Source organism: Marmota monax, unplaced genomic scaffold (genome assembly GCF_021218885.2).
Source record: "Marmota monax isolate L192 unplaced genomic scaffold, Marmota_monax_Labrador192_F-V1.1 WCK01_AAM20220418_F8-fsc00035, whole genome shotgun sequence".
In the NCBI taxonomy this organism is placed as follows: Eukaryota; Metazoa; Chordata; class Mammalia; order Rodentia; family Sciuridae; genus Marmota; species Marmota monax.
Genome location: NW_026691961.1, coordinates 3,193,779 through 3,216,462, shown reverse-complemented (window position 1 = coordinate 3,216,462; position 22,684 = coordinate 3,193,779). Strand labels below are relative to the sequence as shown.

The window sequence follows — 22,684 nt, the reverse complement described above, 5'->3', positions numbered from 1 at the left end:
CCAGATGGATTTTTCTCTCTTTCCTTTCCCTACTAGCCTGTCAAGCTATTTTTCTCTGCCACAATTTCCGATAAGCCATCATCTCACGCTAGAATGGGAACTGAAAGTGTCCCCAAAGCCCTGACCTCCAAAACCTGGCCCCCAAAACCCTGGCCCCAGCACCCATGGAAATAGGAAGCAAAGCCAAGAACCAGAATTTTAACACCTCTCAGGCTGGCTGGATCTATATATGTATATTCCTGGCCTTTTTTTCCCTGTAAATTATAACATTTCTGTAGGATGAGCAACGGAAGATTAGCCATATTCCTGTTTTAGACAAACTATGATTAAATTAATTTTCCTTTTTTTATATCATTTTCTCTTATTTCTGATGCAGGTGGGTGACTGAATTCAGTTAGGTGGGACCTGGGCAGCCTCTGCCGGGGACCTGGGTAACACTGTAAGTCCTTGAAGTTTTGTGTTTAATTTAGAAGTTAATCCTGGCTTTCTGTTTCCTGCCAACTGCATGTGCACGGGGTGTGTGTGTGTGTGTGTGTGTGTGTGTGTCTTAGCTCTTCCCACCTCCTTTGAACCAGTTTAGCCTCCTGCTCTTTCCTTCATTGATGAGTTAAGTAAATTCCTGGACATGCACTCACTGTGCATTTGTATGACGGTTGTTACGGTTTTGACCTTCTGAGAATTATGCGTGGACACATGTCACAGAAACTCTCAGGGGCTACTTTCTTCTTTCACGTCCCTCCAGTGCATTTTGATTTCAATTCGTACTGAGAGTGGAGTAGTTTGGTGGCCTCTTGTTACCTCCGTTCTCCTCCCTCACCCTCCAATGTTTTATTACGGGGGGTTTTTCTAAATAAAGTTGGCCTGCCCCTATGCCTACCGTTGCCCCCCACGGTGCTATTATCCCTGGGAGTCCCTGGGGCAGCACCTTCCTCCATGAGATAGCTGGCAGGAAGTAGAGCTTTGGCCAGGAGTGGGGCTGTCCCCAGGCTGGCCTGTGTGGGCTGAAGGTGATAAGTTAATGACGCTGGTGGTGGTGACACACAGCAGGGTGTATCAAGGAGGTATGATGGACTTCAAGCTGCCACGCCTTCCCCAGAAGAGAGCAGGGCAGGTGCATCCTCTAGGGGCTCCTGCAGGGCTTCTCCCATCTTTTCCTGGTGGCTGGGGACCTGTGGTATCATTAATGCAGATCAGTGCTCTCCAGAGAACCTGGCTTTGACAGGCCCGACTTCCTGGGGATTATTTCTATTGTAAAACAAAGAGCAAGGACTCCAGTGGGTGTCAGGCAACGTATAGGTTCCTGCCGAGGGAGGTTCACCGAATGCCCGGCTGTGGCTTGTTTCATGGGGGGCAGGTGTTAATTAACTGGTCCCCAGGCTGCGGGAGGTGGACATTTCCTAGCTGAGGAGCACGTGGAAAACCCGGCATGCCCTCCCCCTACCAACTCAGGAAGATGGCCAAGAAGCTAAAAAAAAGCTCACGCTGATCTGTGTTTTTGCAACTGCTCCTATGGTTCCACCTTGCACCCTAGGTATGTTTTGCATGTGTATCTAATAGCCGCATGGAGTGTCAATCAATGAATGTGTTGTATTTTCCTTGATTGGCAGTTTATTTTAAGGGCAATAGTTCTCCAGCTTTTAAAAAATTTTTTTAAATTTTTTTTTAAAAATTTTATTTCCTCACTCCTTATGCTTTAGATGACGGAAGAGGTTCACGTTGAACTTGGAAGTGTACTTACAAGTAGATCATTTGGTCATTCTGATTTTAAACTCCAGTCACCCTCTGTATAGAAGACAAAAAAAAAAAAGGGTTTCCCAGGGGCCCAGCTGAGCCTGGCTTTTGGAAGTGGATGAGAGGGAGACTTAGGAATGGAAATGGGAGGACCTTCTGCTTTTGGGGTGTGCAAATTGAGAAAGAGGAGAGGTGTGTTCCAGGCGCGTGGGGGCGGCCCACACTGGGGAGCCCAAGTCCGACCACCTGGCATTGGTGCCTATTCAGAATTCGGAGCTGAATCCAGGCCCCTGGAGTCTGCCAGGGAGAGTCCTCAGAGCAGATCCGCATAGGCAAAGGGTTCAGGGCCTCTTACGTTACGGAAAACGGTGCCCAGAGGGCGCTGTCCTGGGTGGCGGACAGCTGCGCCAATGCCAGGTCTCAGCAGAGCGGTGCGTCTGGTTTCTGTCACCAGCAATCAGAGCAGTCTCAAGGAGGCATCTGCCTGCAGAAAGCCCCCAGGGCTCCCGGAAGCTCGAGGACTGTTGGAGAGTGGGAAATAATGTGTTGGTAGAAGGGCAGGTGACCAAGGGTCAATACAGACTGCAGAGAGGGACATCTGACTGCTCCAAGGAGTCACCGAGTGTTCACCTCGGTCCTTGAAGAAGCAGGTGTTCAGACAGAATCAAACATGCAGGAATTTGATTCGAGAAAACACCCGCGAGAAGGAAAACAAGTGCATTCTCATGGCCTTGGTTATATGCAAACTCAGGAAACAGGCCGCTATGAAAAGTCCGTAGGGATTCACCCTGGCTGGTAGGATGGTGGACACACACACACACACACACACACAGATACACTTTCATCTACTTTTGTAGTTCACCTGTATTTTTAAAAGTCAGCTTTATTGAGCTGGACATGGTGGCCCACGCCTGTCATCCCAGTGGCTCAGGAGGCTGAGGCAGGAGGATCACGAGTTCAAAGCCAGCCTCAGCAACTTAGCAAGCCCTGGAGCAACTCAGCGAGACCCTGTCTCTAAATAAAAAAATAAAAAGGGATGTGACTCAGTGATTAAACACCCCTGGGTTCAATCCAAAAAAAAAAAAAGAAAGAAAGAAAAAAAATGTTAGCTTTATTGAGATAAAATTGTATAAAAGACACTCACATTTAATGTATAGAATTTGGTGATTGTGGACATACACCTGCAAGTGACTCCATCAACACAATCAAGGCAATGACTATATCCACCACCTCCAAGAGTACTCTCTTTGTGCATGGTTTCTGTAACGAAAAAACTCATCCTATGTACCCTTTGAACCAGCAATGTTAGGATTATCTCCCCAGGGGAATGACTGAACGTGTGTACAGAGAATCTTATCACTGTGTTATCTTTAGCAGTGAAAAACTGGATGTGACGGAAATGCCTAATGGTACAAGATTGGTCAAATACAGCGGGACCCCACGCTTCATTGACAGTGATGGTACATATTCACTGTCCTGGGCATCAGCTGCCTGTCCATCTGTCTTCCCTAAGTGGGGAGACGGGATATCCACCTGCTTACCTGTCTGTAGTTAATACCCAAATACATAGACCTGTGCAGATGGTAGTCATCATACGGCCATGACGTCATAGTCTGTTATCTCTCTATACCTAACAATATCTTTCTCTCATATCCATCTGTCCGTTGTCTGTTGCTTACCGTTGATCACGCCACCGACTCTCCCTCCCTGCCTCTCTCCCTCCCTGCCTCTCTCCCTCCCCCTCTCTCTCGCTGATTATTCTCAGGCAGGACCGCCTTTCCCGCCTACAGCATCTCTGCAGTAACAACCCGGGAAAGGTCGGGCAATCTGTGGGCTGTCAGAGGCTGGCACTGCGGCACTCAGATATGACAGGAGACAAGGAAAAACAAAACCACCCTGAAGTAGATGCAGCCCCTGTGACCTGGAGTCATGAAGAAAGGGCGAAGTCTCGAGTTCTGCTTGAGGATGCGGGGAGATGTGTAAGGGGGTTCAGAAAGATTTCCATCTCAAGTGGGAAAATAGAGATAGTTGTGGCCCTGGAGAAATATATTTTAGTTTTCTGGTAAACGTCACCTATCCAGAACTCCTCATTCCCCACTGTTACTTGATAACTCAGAGTCAGAGCTGGACGTGGCTCTGTCTTCGTTTTACTGAGAAAACTGAAACAGAGAAGTTCAGTCACTCCCGAGAAGTCACACAGTAAGTGGCAGTGGTGGGATCTGAACCCATTCCCTTTTGATTCCATATGTGATGACGTGGCAGGAGGGGCAGAGGGTCTCCGGCTGTCAACTCCTTCAGGATCAGCCTCAGCCGCAGAGAGCTACCTTAACTGCAGGAGCGTCCTTTCTAGGTAAGCCCGCTTGGGTGTCTCAGTGACACTCAGGTCTAAAGGCCTGAACGTCTCAGCTCCACGCACGTCATCCACTCTGATGGCCCAGAACCTGCCGGGTTGGCTGAGAATTTCTCAGGCAGCTTCTCGTTTCCGCACCTTCCTCTGCCTTCCTTCCGCAGATACGGGTCCCTAATAAACGTCTTGTCCTCAAAACTCAGTCTCAGTAGCTGCTTCCGGCTCAGGAACCCCCGATCCCGGGAGCAGATGAAGACACAGGTGAGAAGGTGGGGAGGGGGTCCGTAGCTGTCCCACTGACAGCCCTGGTGATGTGTGGGATAGACACAGCCCCACCCTGGGCACAAGGTGGGGGCCCAGTGCTGAGACCTTCCCTGGGTGACCTGGAGGGCTACCCGGCAGGCGGAGAGGTCCAGGGGAGCCGTGTATCAGCAGCTGAGATGAACAGAGAGAAGGGTGGCATCCGGGTGACTGGATGGGACAGCCATGGCTAAAAGGCCCTGGTGCTGCCCAGAGAGAGAACAGGGCGCCCAGGAGGGAGTTAAGCTTCCAGCCAAAGCAGAGGCTTTTTATGCCAAGGTTAGGACCCTGACGCATGGGATGGGGCCATCAGGGTGGTGTCCCCAAAGATGTCAACCCCCCCCCCAGGCCCCTCTGAAGCTTCTGAGGCTGCAGACCTGGTCGGAGAGGAGATTGGAAGGAGGAGAGATGGGCGTCTGGGCCGTGGGTGGACCATGGCTGCCCTGGGGACCCTGCTCTTGGTGGCAACTCTCTTCCCTTGCACCATCCAGCCAAGGGGGGGGGGCGATCTTTCTGCCCTTTTGGTTCCGGAAATCTTCACTGACCTCCATCAGCTGCCTTAACTCTGCTCACGACTTGGAAAACACTCTTTAATTCAACTGTTTCCACATCTCTTTGGAGGATCCCCTCTGTCCCCCAACCAAGACCGTCTAGAAACCTCACACCTGGGCTTTGGGGTCAGAGAACCTTGGGTTTCAGTCCCGCCTCTTGGCTTGGCTGCTCAACTAGCTGTTGGGACCCTGCTCAGCCCTCCCGACTCTGGGTTTTCTCACCTGTAAAATGGGCTCAGTGACAATCCCTATTCCTACCCAAGGAGGTGGCTTGTGTCAAGACGCCAAGCATCACGTTGGCACCCGGGAAGCGCCTGACAAATGCCAGCTATCACTGGGGCCTACAGTGAGCACCGGCCTGCCCACGGGTTCTCCTGGCTCCCACACCCGTCTGGAGGGCTCAGGGAGCAGACCCACTGGGCAGACAGAGAGGCAGGGGGCCTTCCGGGCTCCTGAGGTCCCACATCGTGTTAGGTGTGGGACGATGCCTGGGAAGTTCTTCCCGTGTGAACGTCACCCCCGCCTTCCCTCTCTGAAACGTGAACCCTAGAGGTCAGAGGGCAAACTGCAACCACCCTTGGCCCCCCACCTGCTCTCATAGGGCCTGGGAGTTAAGAATCAGTTTGACAGGTGGCAACATGTGACCTGACTGTGAAATGCAGATTCTAGTGTCCCACCCAATTTTCTTGGGTCACATGGCCACGTTCGCGGTGTCTGTGATTGCTTCCCCCCCAGCCATGGCCGAGTTCAGCAGCAGCCACGGAGACCATGTAGTGCAAGGAGCTGAATCGCGGACTGTCTGCCCCCCGTGGAAGAAGGCGGCTGAGCCACGGGATGGGAAATGGCTTCTCCACATCCTCAGCTGCTTGCTAAGAGAAGCCGGGGAACCCCACGGAGGAGCCCATTATGACTTCCATTACTGGTAGTAATGACCCCTGACGCGGGGCTCCTTTCTGGGTAACATCTCATTTAATCTTACCAAACAACCCCCACCCACCTTATGTTTCACCTTCCCACAAGTTACTGGCCCTAGAAACAACCCACCCCCTTCTCCTCTGTCACTTCTCCAGAGTTTATCGCCCTCTGTTATGATGGTATATAAGTCCCCCAGTCTCACTCACATCCTTCTGCTGGGCACATATCCATAACCCCAGGCACCTGGGGGGCACAGAGAGGAAAACTGCAGCCTGGCAACTGAGCAAGACTCTGTCTTCAAATAAAAATTCTTGTGCCTTTTTTCCTTTTGATCTTTTAATTCATAGGTCCCCACCAAAGAATATAGAAGATAGTAGAAAGGGTCTTCTTCTCCAGCACCCCCAAATTCCCAAGGATGAAGGCAGAAGTCCTTGACCCATTTTTTTGTTTGTTTTAGTGGAGAAGCAGAGGTGGGCAGCAGTTTTCCAGTAGAGCCAGCATCCAGCACAGGAGGCCAGCCTCTCTTTCTTGCCTCCTAAGCTGCAGCAATTTCTCAGAGCTCTGCTGACTTGAGGTTGGAGGTAGAGAGATGGAGTCCCCTTCACCTGGGACTCCCTGTGCCCCCACCAGAGGCTGATCCATTTCAGCCTGTAACTCCAGAACCGTGAGCCAAAGTAAACCATTTTTATTTATAAGTTGACTGCCTCAGGCATTTCATTATAGTGATTCAAAGTCCACTCATCCAGTCTCAATTTCCGCACCTGTTGTTTTCAATGGTAGACTCCCAGGGTCAATTCTAAAGCAATAAGAAAGTCCCATCTTAATATCCTTTTTAGAAGCCTCCTCTTGCAAAATCTGCAAAGCAGCTCGATTTACTAAATATTCATTGATGTGTTTTTGCATGCTTTGTTCTCCCGGTACCCAAGGTCTCCGATTTTTAGTTTCCTTGGTCTACCCCAAAGCCTAAACAAGGCTCAGGGGATCTAAAATAGAACCCAGACCTCCTGCCTCCCTGTCTAATGTTCTTCCTATTAATGAATATTTCTTGCTTTTCCACCTGGCATGGATCCCTTCCTTCTGGTCAAATTTTTAAAAATTGAACTAAGATTTCTATCATGTAAAATTCATCGTTGTAACCACTTAAAAAATGGAGAACTCAGCCACTTCTGACACACACACAGTCGCACAGCCAGCACCATGACACTATTTGCAGAACATTTTTGTCACCTCAAGAAGAAGCCCCGCGTCTGTCAACAGTCACTTCTCATCCTGCCCTTCACAGTCGGGCGGCTTCCCGACATTTCACACAGAGCTGCATGGAGCTGAACGACACATTCTGGGAAATGTGTCACTGGGTGATTTCATCAATGTGCAAACATTGTAGAGTGTCCTTACACAAACCAGGAGGCCACCGAGTCACTAAGCAATGGACGGTTTTTGTGTTATGTGTGGTGCCGGGAATTGAATCCGAGACCTTTTGCTACTGAGCCACACTCCCAGCCCCTTTCCTTTTGAGACAGGTTTCCCTAAGTTGCTGACTCTGGCCTGGAACTTGTGATCCTCTTGCCTCAGCTTCAACCTCAGCCTGAGTAGCCGGGATCATCAGTGTATGCCACTGTGCCTGGTGACAATATACCCTTATGGGGCTGCCATCATGCATGCCATCCATCTTGACTAGAACTTCATTATGTGACTCATAACTGTTATGGAATCATACACCATATGATCTTTTGTAACTGGCAACACAATGCTTTCAAAGTTCATTCCGGTTATTGTATGGCTCAGTTCTCCATTCCTTTTCATGCCTAAGTAATATTCCATTATATGGACATACCACATTTTGTTTACTCATTCATCTGTTGATGGACATTGGGGTTGTTTTCTATTTTTCTTTTGCTGTTATACATGATGTTGCTATGGCCATTCATGTTTTTTTTAAAGGATTTTTTTTTTTCAAAATGCCTTTAATTAATTAATTAATTGATTTAAGTTTTAAATATGTGGTGCTGAGGATTGAACTCAGTACCTCATACTTGCTAGGCAAGCACTCTACCACTGAGCTACCGCCCCAACCCTATGGTCACTCATGTTTGAATACCTGTTTTAATTCTCCTGGGTATGGACCTAGGCGCAGACTTGCTGGGTCAGGTGGGAGTTCTATGTTTTGAGTTTTTAAGGGAATGACAAATGATTCCACAGAAGCTTTGCCATTTTCCATTCTCACCAGCAATATATGAGTCTGGTGATATTTTTGTTTTCCTTCACAGAACGAATCTCCTCTTTGGACCTATCTGGTTCAGAAAAAAAAAATGTAGATTCGCGCACACACACACACACACAGTTAATTAATCTATTTTATTGAGGTAAAATTGGCAAGCCTTGTATCTACAATCATCCTTCCCTCTCTGTAGGTGCCACATCTGTGGATTCAACCCACAGCAGATTGTAAATATGAAAGAAAAAAAAATGCTTTGTACCAGCCATGCAGACTTATTTTTCTTGTCATTATTCCCTAAATAATACAGAGAACAACTGTCTACATGTCAACACAATGACATTTCCCTTGCATTAGTTATTATAAGTAATCTTGAGATGATTCAAAGTACATGGGCGACCGTGCGAAGGTTCTATGCAAATGTCACACCCTTCTATGACAGGGAATCGGGGAGCATCAGATTGTGGTATCTGCACGGGATCCTGGGACCAACCCTCCATAGAAATGTGTAATTCAATGCTTTGATATAAATATACACTGTGAACCATGCCGCAGTCAAGCTAATTCACCTGTCAATCATCACACACATTGACCTTTTGGTTTTTGGAGAGAATCCTTAATATCTCTGCCCTTAGCAAATTTCAAAAGACCACGTGATATTACGAGGTGCAGTCACTGTGTCATCCACTAGATTTCCAGGACTTGTCCATCTCATTACCGAAAGCTCGTGCCCTTCACCCAGCATCTGCTTATCCCCCCACTCAACCCCTCGGATGCGGTCAACTCCGCCCCCTCGGCCCTGTTCTGTGCGTCTCAGCAGGGCCCAGCCAATCAGCTTTGCCAAGTGAGGCTTCGGGGCGGGCAGGAGGCTGCACCCAGCCAATGAGATTCAAGCCTGAGTCCAGAACCACCCCTCGGCTTGCACCAGTACATCCACCACCGCTTTTTGTTTATTGAGCTAGTTCCATTTGGGTCTCTGTCACTTGGCCAAGTGGCCACCCTGAATAATTAAGGCTTGTTTGTTTGAAATCTCGTTAAGATTTACCTCTGGTGGCATTTTGCATCTATTCAGCTTCAGCTTTATAGTAGGTACAGCTACTCGGTGATGCTGGGGCCAACGGTGCATCAGTTAACGCTCAGAGGTGGGATCTTGCAGACAAAAGGGAACTTCCGGCTGCAGGCGTTATCATTCCATGACCTCAGAGCTGTGATGGAGGAGAAGCAGAGCATCTGGGTGAAGATCTACCCACCACAATAAAAGTCACCTCACCACCCCACTGGAGTAAGAGCCCTCCTCTCTGGTAGGCCTCGCGTCTACACTGGGGGCCCTTCCTTGCTGATGCTCAGGAAGGCTGCGGTCTGATCTTATTCCCTCATAAGGTTGGTCTTGGATTGCCACCATGGATGGGCAGGACACACTTCATTCAGAGCCTTGGCCAGCTCTGTTACCCAGTGGCTCTCAGGATAATAATTGCTATTCCATCCTACTCTCCTCTTGTCAGGAAAAGAAGGGAGAAAGGTTAAATGCTTGGGTCTGGAGATCCGGAGATCTTGGCTTGAAATCTAGCTCCATGACTTGCTTACTGTGTGACCTTAAAGAAGTTGCTCACCTTCTCTGCTCCCCAGTTTCCTCATCTGCAAAGTGAGAATATTAACAGTTTTCATTTCTTAAGATTGGTGTGGAGAGTGACGATGTTGTTGATGGTGATGGTAATTTCTAACAGTGCACACCAACCCCGACAGCCACTTCCATAGAGCATCTTCCTGGTTCTTCATGTCAACCTGGTTAAGTATCATTAGTCCCTGGGGATTGAGCCCAGGGGTGCTTAACCACTGAGCCATATCCCCAGCCCTTTTTGATTTTGATTTTGAGAAAGGGTCTCCCTAAGTTGTTTAGGGCTTCATTAAATTGCTGAGGCTGGCCTCGAACTTGCCATCCTCTTGCCTCAGCCTCCTGAGCTGTATCAGCTGTACCTCCCTCAATCCCCTTAAGGGTCCAGGATGCAGGAATGTATTAAGGCCACTTTAAGATGGAGGAAACAGCTGCAGAGAGGTGTGTGATTCCCTGCGAGGACACAGAGCTAGAAGGTGACAGAGCCTAAGTCCAAGCCCAGCTCTGCACTGCCTGCAGCAGGTGCCGCTCAGCGCTGATATTCAGAAGGGCCAGGCGGGGCTGGGGCAGCTCTTCTCCCGGGTGCCTCTCCCTAATGTCTCTGCAGGCACAACAGGGTCTGCTGCCAGTGATGACGCCTTAGATATCATTTTAACTGTGCCTACTGGGGAGAGTGGCCCTGCCCCTGGCCCCCCAGGGACCTCTGGTCGCTCTCCAAGGTGCTGAAACATTGCCAGCTGCCCCCCCCCCCACCTCCCGCTGCGGGGCCCCTCCCCAGCGCCTCTGTGAGTCTCGGGGACACCCACCACTGGCCGGCCGGTACCACATCTGCACACAGTCCTCCTCCTCCAGCCTCGCGTGGACCCCATCATCTGGCTGGCTGCCGTCCCAGTAGCTGTAGTCGTAAGAGGAGTTGTCCGTCCACTCAAACTGCCCTTCCTGGGGCCCACAGGGAGGGAGGGAGCCAGGCAAGGAGAGGGCACTCAGGGGTCTGTCCAGCTCCAGCTGGGGTAGCATTCTAGCATCTTCCTCCCCTCCACCTCTGCAGAGACGCCCCCACTTCTCATCGGGTGCTCCTGCAGTAGATCACCGCCACCGTGGCTAGCGCAATGAGACTCGGGGGTCACCTGCTGCCCACAGGGAATGAGGCAGCAGCCCTGGGGTTCAATCCCAGCTCTGCCCACGCGGCTCCAGTGCCCAGGACCCCAACGGACTCGCGTGTGGCAGGCCCTCCTCGTCTGTGTGGGTCCAGATAGTCTGCATCATTATTTTTTCCTGGTGTGGAACTACTCTGTCCAATTGTAGGAAAAGTCCTGTTGGGAATTTGATTGATGCTACAATAAATGTGCAAATTAACTGTGGAAAGAAAGACTTCTCTGCAGTGTGTAAGAACAGGAGCCCTTTCTCCATTCAGCTTTTTAGAAAACTAACCCCCACCAACACCGATGATCATGGAGCTCGTTTTTTTACGTCATGGAAATTGTGTGTTATTCCTGGGATGTGGTGCGGGGAGAGAGAGGGGTTGAGACTGAGCTGGAGTTGGCGTTTCCTCTATCCACTTCCTAGCTCTGTGACCTGGACAAGTTAATCAACCTCTCTGAGTCTCAATTTACGCACCTCTATAATGGAGCTACTACCTCCAGAGAGTGGTTGTGAGGGTTGGATGGATTCAAGGATGGGAAGGGTTTAACACAGAGCTTAACACAGCCATGAAAAGAAAAGAGAAAACAAAACCCCACAATCCTTTATCCTGTATTGTTTGTTATGATTATCAGGTCTTACAATACGAGTTCCTTAAACTCCAATTTAATGTAATTATTGTCTAACTTTAATGTTGCTATCAAAATTAGGAATTTTAGGTGTTTTTTTTTTAAGTTAGAACTTCTATATGGGTTCCTGACAGATTAATTCTGATTAATTCAGATTAATTCTGTTGGACGTGGTGGCTTATGCCTGTATTACCAGCAGCCCCGGAGGCTGAGGCAGGAGGATCTCAAGTTCAAAGCCAGCCTCAGCAAAAGCAAGGTGTTAAGCAACTCAGTGAGACCCTGTCTCTAAATAAAATACAGAATAGGGCTGGGGATGGGGCTCAGTGGTTGAGTGCTCCTGAGTTCAATCCCCAGTAATCCCCCAAATATATATTTATACTAATTCCAGCCCCGCGGCGTCTTCTCTATTTTAGCAGCAATTTCCACCATCCTTCATGGGCTCCTGTGCTGTGGCAAATACCATGCTAAGCCTTTCACGTGCATTAGCTCCTTTACTTTATAAAACAAGGCACTATTATCTCCGTTTCACAGACAGAAAAACTGAGGCTAAGAGAAGTATTTAAAAAGTCCAGTGTCTCCTAACCACCAGTAAGTTCCATCTCAGGTGGGTGAAGATCTACCCACCACAATAAAAGTCAGGAGCTGGACCCGGAACTCGGTTCCCTATTGAGCTCCAAGACAGGGCAAGACCATTAAAACAGCCCCCTGCCATCCCCAGGGAAAGCCTGGGATGGATCTCAGGCGGGGTCTGCGGTGACCATCCCAGTCAGGGGACACAGCCTGAGTCACCTCGTCAGCCTTAGCCTTATTCCCCCTCCCCCTTCACTCTGCCCACCCCGCCCCACGCCGCCCTCCAGCCACACTCATCTTCCTTAACAACCTTGAAGGTGCTCAGCTCTCCTGCTTCAGGACCTTGGCCCGTGCCGCCCCCCTACCTGGAATCTCTGTCTCTGGCTGCTCCGACTGATCTGTTAAACCATTGCCCAGAGGCTGCTGTGGCCCCGGGCTGTGCACAGCAGAAAGCCCAGCTGTAGGGGGCAGATGATTGATAGCTGCAGCCTTCTGCCTCTGCTGGCTACACTCCTCCAGGCTGTTCCCAGGCAGTGACTCGGCAGACCCGGGGGACTAACGCTGGCCCAGTTGGGGACTCCCCACCGGCCTAGCCAAGACCTCAGAACTGTGCTGTGGTGGCAGCTCCTCCCCCTCCACTCTGCATCCAGGGGTCTCAGGTCCACAGTGTTGTCCCCTATGCCACCTGCTCTATATCTCACCCACCTTCCCTCCACAAGCTCTGTACCCTCTCATGTCTTGGTGCCAAGAACTCAGAGGCCTTCTCTGACCAGACTGTGCGGTCATATCCCCTTCTGTGACACGGATCCTCGGCCATCTGTGGCCTGGCGGTGTCTGGTTTCTCTCTACACCGTGTCACCCAGCAGGAGCCTGGCCCACGGGGGAGGGTTTGCTAAATAAAAAGGAGCCTTGGTCAGAGCCCCCGGGAGCCTGCTGGCCTGCTCTCACCTGTCGATGATCGTGAAGGCCCGTCCAGATGTCCGTCGGGATGCCGGGCACACAGCTGTTGGCCAGGTCATACACAAAGACGTTCTCCTCCCAGCTGTGAGTGAAAGAAACGAGGGGCGCGCGCGTGAGTCCTACCTGGGCTCTGGGGGTGGAGGTGAAAAGCGAAGGCGGTGCTCGCTAGATTCTCTGCACCAAAGAAGCCTGCTTTCTTAATTAGGTCGCCCGTATGTGGCCTGCTTTTCTTCTAAAAATTTATTTATTTATTTTTTATTGGTTGTTCAAAACATTACAAAGCTCTTGACATATCATATTTCATACATTAGATTCAAGTTGGTTATGAACTCCCAATTTTACCCCAAATACAGATTGCAGAATCACATCGGTTACACATCCACATTTTTACATAATGCCCTATTAGTAACTGTTGTATTCTGCTACCTTTCCTATCCTCAACTATCCCCCCTCCCCTCCCCTCCCATCTTCTCTTCTAAAAATTTAAATCCATTTAAGAAACGCTAGCAGACAGCGGTGGGGGGGGGTTACGTTAAAAGCGACATTGAAGGTGTGGGGGGGCGTAGAGCACGCCTGTCATCCCAGCAATCAGGAGGCTGAGGCAGGAGCGTCACAAGTTCAAAGCCAGCCTCAGCAACTTAATGAGGCCCTAAGCAACTCAGCGAGACCCTGTCTCTAAATAAAATATAAAAAAAGGGCTGGGGATGGGGCTCAGTGGTTGAGCGCCCCTGGGTTCAATCCCCGGGGATTGCATGTCCACATAAAGTAACTTATTGAAATCTCCCCTGGCCACTTTTGTACCCTGCCAGTGCGTATAGCGCCCTCTCTCTTCTACTCTATTCCCACATGAACCAGGGGCAGCAAGATGTGCTTTCATTCTAGAAGCTAAGGCAGGAGGATGGATCGTTTGAGGCCAGCGTTTGAGGCCAGCGTTTGAGGCCAGCGTTTGAGGCCAGCCTGGGCAACATAGGGAGACCCAGGCTCAGAAAAAATAATTTCTTTTTCTGACATATCGTCTCCAGATTCTTTTCTGTTTACCTGGGCAGTTCATCCCTAGGCTAGAATCTGCACAGCCCACTCAGCAAAACCAGTCCCTGCAGTGAAAACAGCCCAACTTCCTTTAAAGGCATCCGTGTCTCCTTGGGGCCTTCTCAGTTCCTGTTTCAAAGGGCTTACCAAATAGTTCAGCCCCCAAAAAGAAATTGATGCCAAGAAGAAAAAAGAAATAGAGATGGGTGGGTGGGCAGAAGCATGGGTGGGTGGATGGATAGGTAGAAGGATGGAAGGACGGATAGATGGCTGGACAGATAGAAAGGACAGACAGCTAACAGGCACATAGAGACTCGAGCGTTGATTCATGCCAACTGCTCTCTTGGTTTTATACAAATCCCTGCACAAGGCAGGAACTGGGGCAGACATCACTGGCTGAACACCCCACAGTCACTCCTCATCCCTTTAGGAAGTCACATTTTATTTTCCCAGCCTCCTTTGCAGCCAGCAATGGCCAGAGGGCCAAGTTCGGCCACTTGGATAGAAATGTTCGTAGAGGGTATCAATGAAAGGAGGGAGGTGTGGGAGAGGCCCAGTTTTCCCCACCGCCCTTCCTCCTTGGGTTGAAGCCAGGTGTGGACATGAAATTTGGGAACTCACCCAGTTCCCCGGATATCAGCGAGCCCATTAATGGTCATTTGTAGAAGTTAGAAGGGTGGGTGAAGGATGTGAGCAGAAGTGGGTGAGTATCGGTACATGTCACTCAAAGTGTTTACAGACCCAGACAGGCAGATCCGACTGAATAAACGATTCCCATTATCATCCAATAAGTCATCATAAAATAGAGCTAACACGTAACCAATAAGTCACTTCAAACAGGTTTATGTTGAGGGACCCCCTGTTGCAACAAGGTCTATGGGCTCTGATTAGTGACCTTGTTGTTGTGACGGCTCTCTAAAGGCGGCCATCTTGCCTAGAACGTCCACTATGAAAATATTTCCTTTTGCTTGAGGCGTGGGTGACACCTAAAAGTGCACATGTGTCCTCTTTTTAGTTCTGTGCTTGTGGAAGTCATTGCTAATCCGTTCTCGGTTAGCAGCTCTCAGAATCCTGAACACGGCCCTCCAAGAAGTCACGTGTACAAGAGTTGCTTAGTGGATACTATTGAACTGGAGAGGAGAGGGAGGTAAGACTCACTTGCATCCCTTGGAAAGACGGCCTGACATGGAAATGCTAAGGAGATAAAATCTCTCTGAGGTCCCTAGAATGATCATAAATGAAAATGACAGCAGTTTCCTGCATGGAGCCTGTGAGTTGGGCAAGCCCTGCGTGAGAACTTTAGATGGAGTATCAACTTTAGAGACCCATGTCTTTTAAAGGTCAGTGTGGAATCTGCCTGCAAGCCACTACAGTGAAGAGCCAAGCTGATTGGCCTAATTTCTTGTGTCTTCTGTACTCCCTCCCCTTCTGACATCTGCCCAGGGATGACCTAGCACAAGAGCACTTACCAGACACTGGTGCCTTGCTTTCGGACTTCACAGTCTCCAGGACTGTGACAACTGTTCATTATAAATGACCCAGGCTCAGGTATTTTGTCATAGCAGCACAGCATGAACTAAGACAGTGGTTCAAGCGTCATTTGGAAACTAAGGATGGCTTCTCCATTAACAAAACACAGTGACCCTAAGACATAAGGTAACAATGCCCTTTCTTGGTACATTATTATTGTACAAAATAGTGGAATTCATTGTGATATGTTCATACATGCTCATAATTTAGTCAATTTCATTGCTCAGCATTTCCCCTTCCCACCCTCCTGCCTGCCCCCCGTCCTCTTCCTCTATTGTGTCTCCCTTCTATTTTCATGAGGTCCCCTTTCCCCTTTTTCCTCTCTAGCTTCCACATATGAGAAAAAATATGTGACCCTGGACTTTATGTGTCTGATTTATTTCCCTTAACCTGATGTTTTCCAGTTTCATTCATTGAACTGAAACCACATAGTTCCATTCTTCTTTATGGTCGAGTAAAACTCCCTTTTGTCTACAGTCTAGGTTTCCTTTATCCATTGATCTGCTGGTGGGTGCCTCGTCTGGTGGCATAACTTGGCTTTGTGAATTGCGCTGCTGTCACCTCTGGCATGCGTGCGTCTCTATCGTGTGATGACCTAACTTCTTTTGGATAGAGTGCAAGGAGTGGTGTGGCTGGGTCTCATGGTGGTCCCAGGCCGGGTCTCTGGAGGAACCTCCATTCTCCGTAGTGGTTGTACTCATTTACAGTCCCACCAACAGTGTCTAAGTGGAACCCACCAACGCTCTCTCTAACTTTAAGTCTCTGAGATCCATGAAGAACAGAGGCCAGATGGAGAGTCTGTAGTTTGAGAGCCAAGGGGACCTGTTGCACCTGCTCCGAAAAAGTCACAGATCTGCCGGAGGCCATCTCCGAAAGCTGTTGTTGAACTGTGCAGAGAGACGTGCTCTGGGGGGAGGGTGGGTAATGAATGGGACTAGGGGCCGGGGAGTCAGAGGTGGCTCTAGTGAAGGGGTGTTTCCGGAGCTACCCTGGGGGTGGAGGGGGTGTTTGACCTGCAGGAGGAGGTAGGGAGGGAAGGGCTCCCCAGCAGAGGAGACAGAATGTGCAAAGGCGAGGAGAACTGGGAGGGCTGGACCAGGCTGGAGGACCAGGTGGCCAGTGTGTCTGGGGCTTGGGAGACACAGGGAGGGAGGCCTTGGTGGGTGAGTGATGCAATGCAGCCCGAACCCCCTAAAAACAAAAGAGAACCCAGTTCCACACTTCATAGCTTTGCAACTTTGCACGAGTCAGTTACCTTTCTGGGTTCCTTTTCTATAAGATGAGAATATCTACCTAAAACCAGGGAGTCCTTATGTGATAAGGTACATGAACCCATATCCAATAAAATCCAGCTCTGATTCCCTGTGGTCCGTGCATCGTGTTCTTTATCCGTATATTATGTCAGTGGCGTCACGGGCCTGTGATCCACAGCAGAGCAGAGTGGACAAGACGGGCATTTATAAAGAGAGGTCTTCCAATGTGCTCTTGGCTACTGCTGCTAAATGCTTTGCCCTCGACAGCCAAGGATGAATTCAGTGAGAAACTGGGCTGGATAAAGAGTAGCTTTAATGATCAAAGAGAAAAACCAGTGGGAGACCCTATCCTCCACTCCCTTTCCCACGGGGGACCTTGGTTGGACCGTGGAGGACCGAGCGGGGCCGGGGGGGGGTCCACTCACCTGTGGATGGAGGCCAGTTTGGCGGATTTCCTGCCGATGGAGAACTCGGAACAGTGGAGGTCAGCCTCGGCCCAGGTCTTATTGAGAGGAAAGAATCGATAGCAGTGGCCTTTGAACTCCATCCAGAACAGGGGACACAGGGACGTCTGAGGCAGCTCTGGCAGGGCTGGGGACAGAGAGAAAATGGACCAGAAGAAAGGTTGGTGGTGCTCAAGTTGTTTCCATGATTTATTACGTATTTTTTCAACAATGGAAATAACAGGTGCCCCGTCACGATAAATGTGGGTGTCTGCCTGTGATGGTTTGGATATGAGGTACCCCCAGAAGTTCATGTGTCAGGCAATGCAGGAATGCTCAGAGGGGAAATGACTGGACCATGAGATCTGTAACCTCATCAGTGGATTAATCCACTTGATGGATTATTAATTGGAATGGATTCCTGGGTGGTACCTGTAGGCAGGTGGGGCGTGGCTGGAGGAAGTGGGTCATTGGGAGTGTCCCCTTGGGGATGGAGAACTTACTGCTCTTTTGCTGCTTCCTGGCTGCTACGAGCTGAGTGCCTAAATTTTTCAAAATAATAAGAGTAACTTATGGGGCTGGGGCTGGGGCTCAGTGGTAGAGCTCTTGGTTAGCACGTGTGAGGCATCGAGTTCTAGCCTCAACAGCACATAAAAATAAATAAACACAATAAAGGTACTGTGTCCATCTACAGCTAAAAAAAAAAATTTGAAGGAACATATCACTCTCAAACTTGGAAAAAGTGGATTCTTGGGCACATTTCCATTCTGTCGGGTTCGTACACAGTGATAGTTTTTAATGCAATTGTGATCATATGGATATAGGACAGGATTCTGTTTTCTAAAAATTAAGGAGTATCAGCATTTCCCCCATCAGGATACCTTTCTGTAAACATTAAATAGCTCTTAGATGCTCTCCCGAGTGGCCCTTCTAGAGTTTATTTAATGATTCTCTCATTTGGGAATAATTAGATTTCTTCCTTAAAAAAAAAAAAAAACGATTACAACATCACCAAGGTGAGCAGCCTTGTGCATAAAGCTTTTTCAGCCTTTCTGATGATTTTCTGAGAGATTTGGAAGGCTTTGATACAATTTGCTAAATTGCCTCCTGAAAGCAATTCTTACTACCACAGGCCACGTCTGCGAGGGCTCGTCTCCCTCTGCCCCGACCAGAGCCCAGTGTCATTATTTTCATGGCCATCTTTGCAAATTTTATAAGCAAAAAGATGGTATCTTGCTTCGATCTGCAGTTCTGGGTTCCCTGGTGAGGGTGCACATCTCCCCGCATTTATTGACAGCTACAGCTAAGGGCTATTTATATCTTCTGCCCATTAAGTGACTGGGGTTTCAGAATTTGCTGGTAACGCGGCAGAGCAACGCATAAGGGACCCATGTTGGAGATAATAACGTTCTCTCAAGTCTCAGCCCCTCGGAAGCTTTTAGGAGAGGTTTTTTTTTTTTTTCCCTGGAAATCACCACTCAAGGGGACTGACTAGGAGAGGCAGACAGGTCGAGAATCTTCCCCACACTGGGATGGATGGCTATTTTCAAGGGCGTGCAGGGAGCCCAGACAAGTGGGGGGATTTGTTAGCCTGGGCTGCCCAACCAGAGTCCTAGCCCCAGCTCTATGCCTGAGTTGCCGTGAGATTCTGGAACATTCCTTTTCTTCTCGGCTGTCCAACTAGATGACCCCTGGGGTCCCTCCTATCCAGCCATGTGGAATCTGCCTGCAAGCCACTACAGTGACGAGCCAAGCTGATGGAGTCCTAAAGCAGTGGGTGACATTCACTGAGCATCTATGACGTATTCAGCATACACACACACACACACACACACACACACTGAATGGGGGCCTCGAGAGTGGAGTCATCCTGTAATTAAGTGGCAGAGCAGGGACTTGAACTCTGCCCTCTCCACTCCAAAGCCTTTGTTTGAAAAGTGTGTATCATGCTTCACTGTGGGAAATCAACTGGGCTGAGAATGGTTCATTTTATTGAGCCTATCTATTGGGCTAAATAAATTCGTGGAGGTGCTGGCATACATAGCTTGTTCCTTGATAGCATGATTATTAGTGATTAGCTGCAAGGCTCTTGGAAATTGCTGAGATCAAATGCAAAACCAAAAGCGTGTGTGTCTAGGCGAGTATGTGCCTCTGGGTGCTTTCTCTGGGGACAGAAAGGGACAGCCACTTTAATCAAGAGGGCTAGCTAAGCAGGCAGGTTCCAGGCCATCCTTCTCAGGACTGGTCAGAGACGCTGGGCTTTCTCAGGGACCCAAACTGGACCCAAACCTGCACTCCAGCAGCTGTGCCCCTTGGTCCTGGTGAACCCCACCCTCTTGGCCAGTCTTGGCCAATAGTCTTTCTGCACGTGTCAGGATCAAAACTGGAACCAGGTGATTTTGGAATTTGCTCTTGATCCTTTTTCTGCAGAGCAAAGGGGGCCAGAACTCTGCTTAGCATGGCCAGAGTCTTCAGCTGTCTCTCCCTGTCTCTGGGTCTCCGTCTCCTCTTCTCTCAATGGACTAGGAGGACTTCACCTCCTAGTGGCATATGCTGAGAGGGTCAAGGACTCTTGTAATGGTGGGTGTGGAAGAGCTCCCTGTGGGGACTTCGGGGCACTGCCTACTGCACAGACTCAACAGACTCACTCCCTGGGGTCTACTTAGGGAGCGGCTTCTCCCCATAACATGGACGAGAAGCTGAAGATCATTCCCATTCTCCTTCCACCTGTCACTTATAGGCAAGGACACTCAGTGGTGAGAACTTGACCGGGTTTGTCTGGGTTGGTTGGAATGATCAATGCGAAGTACAACATCAAACCACTGGTTCCCCAGTCCCACCCATCTGAAGGTACCTGGGAATCTTAAACACCCAGATTATCAGGCTTGGGGTGAAGCTCACTGGCACAGCACTTACCTACCATGCCTGAGGCCCTGGGTTCAATTTCCAGGACCACAACAAAAAGTTGGTGTCATTCTATAGTAGAGTTGGAAATAGGGTGGCCCACCCATTCCACTGTGCCCAGGACTGTCCCAATTTTAAAGCCAAAAGTCACCGATCCCAGGTACCCCTGCAAGCCCCAGCAAACTGGAAAGGTCGGCCACCCTTGTGCAGTGATTCTCAACTAGGGGATATTTCAACCCCCAGAAGACAATGCCCGGAAACATGGTTGGTTGTCACAGCTGGGGGGAGGTGGCCCTAGTGGCCCGTAAGGGGTAGAGGCCAGGGGTGCTGCTAGACACCTACAGTGAACAGCTCCCCACACTGGGATAATCTGACCCCAACGGTCCATAGAACTGAGATTGAGAAGCTGCCAGGAGGTGACCAAGGAGGGTGGCTTAGGCATGTATCACTAAAGATGACGCCGGACCACAGCTCTTCACCAAGGTCCCCACAACCTCACGGTAAAAATACCTGCCCAGCATCTGCATGTCCAATCCTAGGCCACCCTTGTTGCTAATCCTCATAGCCAAGGGTTGTTGTTTCAAAGTAATTTATGTAACCCTCTGCAGGGTTCCTTTGGGCCTCTTTGCTTCAACCCCTTGGATTCTTGGCTGACTCTGGTATGAATAGTCCCAAGGCGGCACCATTTCCAAACTTCCAAGAGATTCTCTTTGGAGTATCTCTCTCTGTTTCTTCTTAGGTCTTGACCCCTCCCCGTGTGTGGAGCCCCTGAATTATGGAGACGGTGCCACTCAGGACAGATGGCCACTGCTTCCTCTTCATCTCGTTGTCTCTGACCCCCAAACACCCCCTCTTTTCTTAGATACCCAACCTAAACTTCATTGTCTTTACATTTATTTCTATTTCTGCAGTACAGGTTTGCAACACAGGGTGCTCTACCCAGCCCTTTTTATTTTTTATTTCGAGACTGGGTCTCACTAAATTGCCCAGGCTGGCCTTCAACTTGTGATCCTCCTGCCTCAGCCTCCCGAGTCTCGGGGATTCCGGGTGTGCACCCCCACACGTGGCCCAGCCTAACTTTAAAAGGGTGTTTGTAAAAATTCACAGGACATTTCTGTGTGGCCACAGAGGAAAGCTTTAGCGTTCTCCAATTCACTCTCTTGTGTGAGCTGGAAGTCTCCATCATTTTTGTCTTTTTTTACTTTTTTTCCTCCTTAACATTTTGAAAAATAAACTTTTAAAATTTTGGAATAAACAGGTCGTCAGAAAAGTTGCAAAGATGGTGTGGGGCATTCCCAAATGCCCTTCAACAGTGTCCCCATGTTAAACTCTCACATGAGGGTGGTCAAGACTAAGAAATTAACACGGTGCCATATCATTATCTCAACCACAGACTTTATTCAGATTTCACTAGTTTCTTCTTCTTTTTTTCTGTGCCCAGATCCAAGCCAGGACCCCCCATTCATTCACCTACCTATGAGTTTCACTGGGCATTAAACACCACTGCCAGGATTGAATGGGAATCAATTGAAAATCAAGACAAAATCAGCAAGACTTGGTTGGAACGGGTCAGTGTCTAGCATTGCGGGGTATTTGCTGGGGTCACCCTTAACCCCTCTTCACTCCCTGGCGTCCAGTTGGCCTTGGGGTCGGCTCCATCCCATCCCAACGCCCCTCTAGCCTGCCCCTTCTCTTCTCTCCTTCCTCGTGCCTCCTCTCCGTCACCAAGCCCCGCTCAGCCGCCTCCTGGTTCTCCCCTCCTGGCTCAGCTGCCAGATCCAGCCCTGGGGACAGCTTCACCCTCAACTAAACCCTCCAGGCGTCCTCCGCCCGTGGGAAGGGCCCCTTGCGACCCTCTTGCTTGGCCAGACCCGCGCACACGCCCTGGGCCTGGCTCTGCCACCGCCTGTTCCTGGCACGCGGCGGCCGCCTGCAGCCTCAGCACCACCCGGAGCTCACTGGCTGCGTGGGCTCTCAGGCGCGGTCGCAGAGGTCGCAGGTGAGCAAGATGCTCCAGGTGACCTGCTCACCTGGCCCTCCCTCCCTCCCTCCCTGAACAGGGCTCTGCAAAGGGGAATGAATGATTGATGGGAGGAAGGGGGCTGGTTGGGAAGAGGGGGAGGGAAGGGTCCTGGATCTGAGAGCCTGGGGTATAGGGGGATGGGGGGATGGGGGATGGGGGATGGAGGAAATTGGGGATGGGGGGGTGGGGGAGGGGGAAAGGGGGATGCGGAGGGGGAGGGATGGGGTGGGGGGGATGGGGGTTGCATCAAAAGGAAGCCCCGCCCCCAGCGTGGAGCACCCTTGACCCCGCTGCCCGCCTCCGCGTTTCTGTTCCTTTTGATTTTTCTCCAGAAGCAAATGAGGGTCCTGGATTCCTGGGGTGAAACCTACCAGAAAATGGGGCTGCGACAGGTCACTGCTCAAATCCTCCCCTTTCCACCTGGGCAGGCAAGGGCCTTTAATTGGGAGGCAAAAAGGAGCCCAGGGCTGCGCTGGAATAAAAATTAACCGTTGTCTGCCTGGTGTCCCTCTCCCCCTTGACTTCTGGCAAT

At 49.9% G+C, this 22,684-nt stretch overlaps 1 protein-coding gene across 10 annotated transcripts in view; it reads right to left on the bottom strand.

The window, feature by feature from the left end:
* Positions 1–8,218: 8,218 nt before the first annotated feature.
* The window catches only part of Syt17 (synaptotagmin 17), a 92,662-nt gene continuing 78,196 nt past the window's right edge, over positions 8,219–22,684 (bottom strand). For 9 of the 10 annotated variants that reach the window (XM_058576135.1, XM_058576099.1, XM_058576225.1 and 6 more), the window contains 4 exons: positions 17,208–17,373; positions 12,959–13,052; positions 10,478–10,610; positions 8,219–9,264 (listed from right to left, as the gene is read on the bottom strand). In XM_058576135.1, the coding sequence (XP_058432118.1) occupies positions 9,185–9,264; positions 10,478–10,610; positions 12,959–13,052; positions 17,208–17,373 (473 nt within the window). In that variant the 3' untranslated portion in view covers positions 8,219–9,184. The remainder of the gene's footprint in view (positions 9,265–10,477; positions 10,611–12,958; positions 13,053–17,207; positions 17,374–22,684) is intronic. The other variant, XM_058576163.1, reaches the window with a different exon arrangement.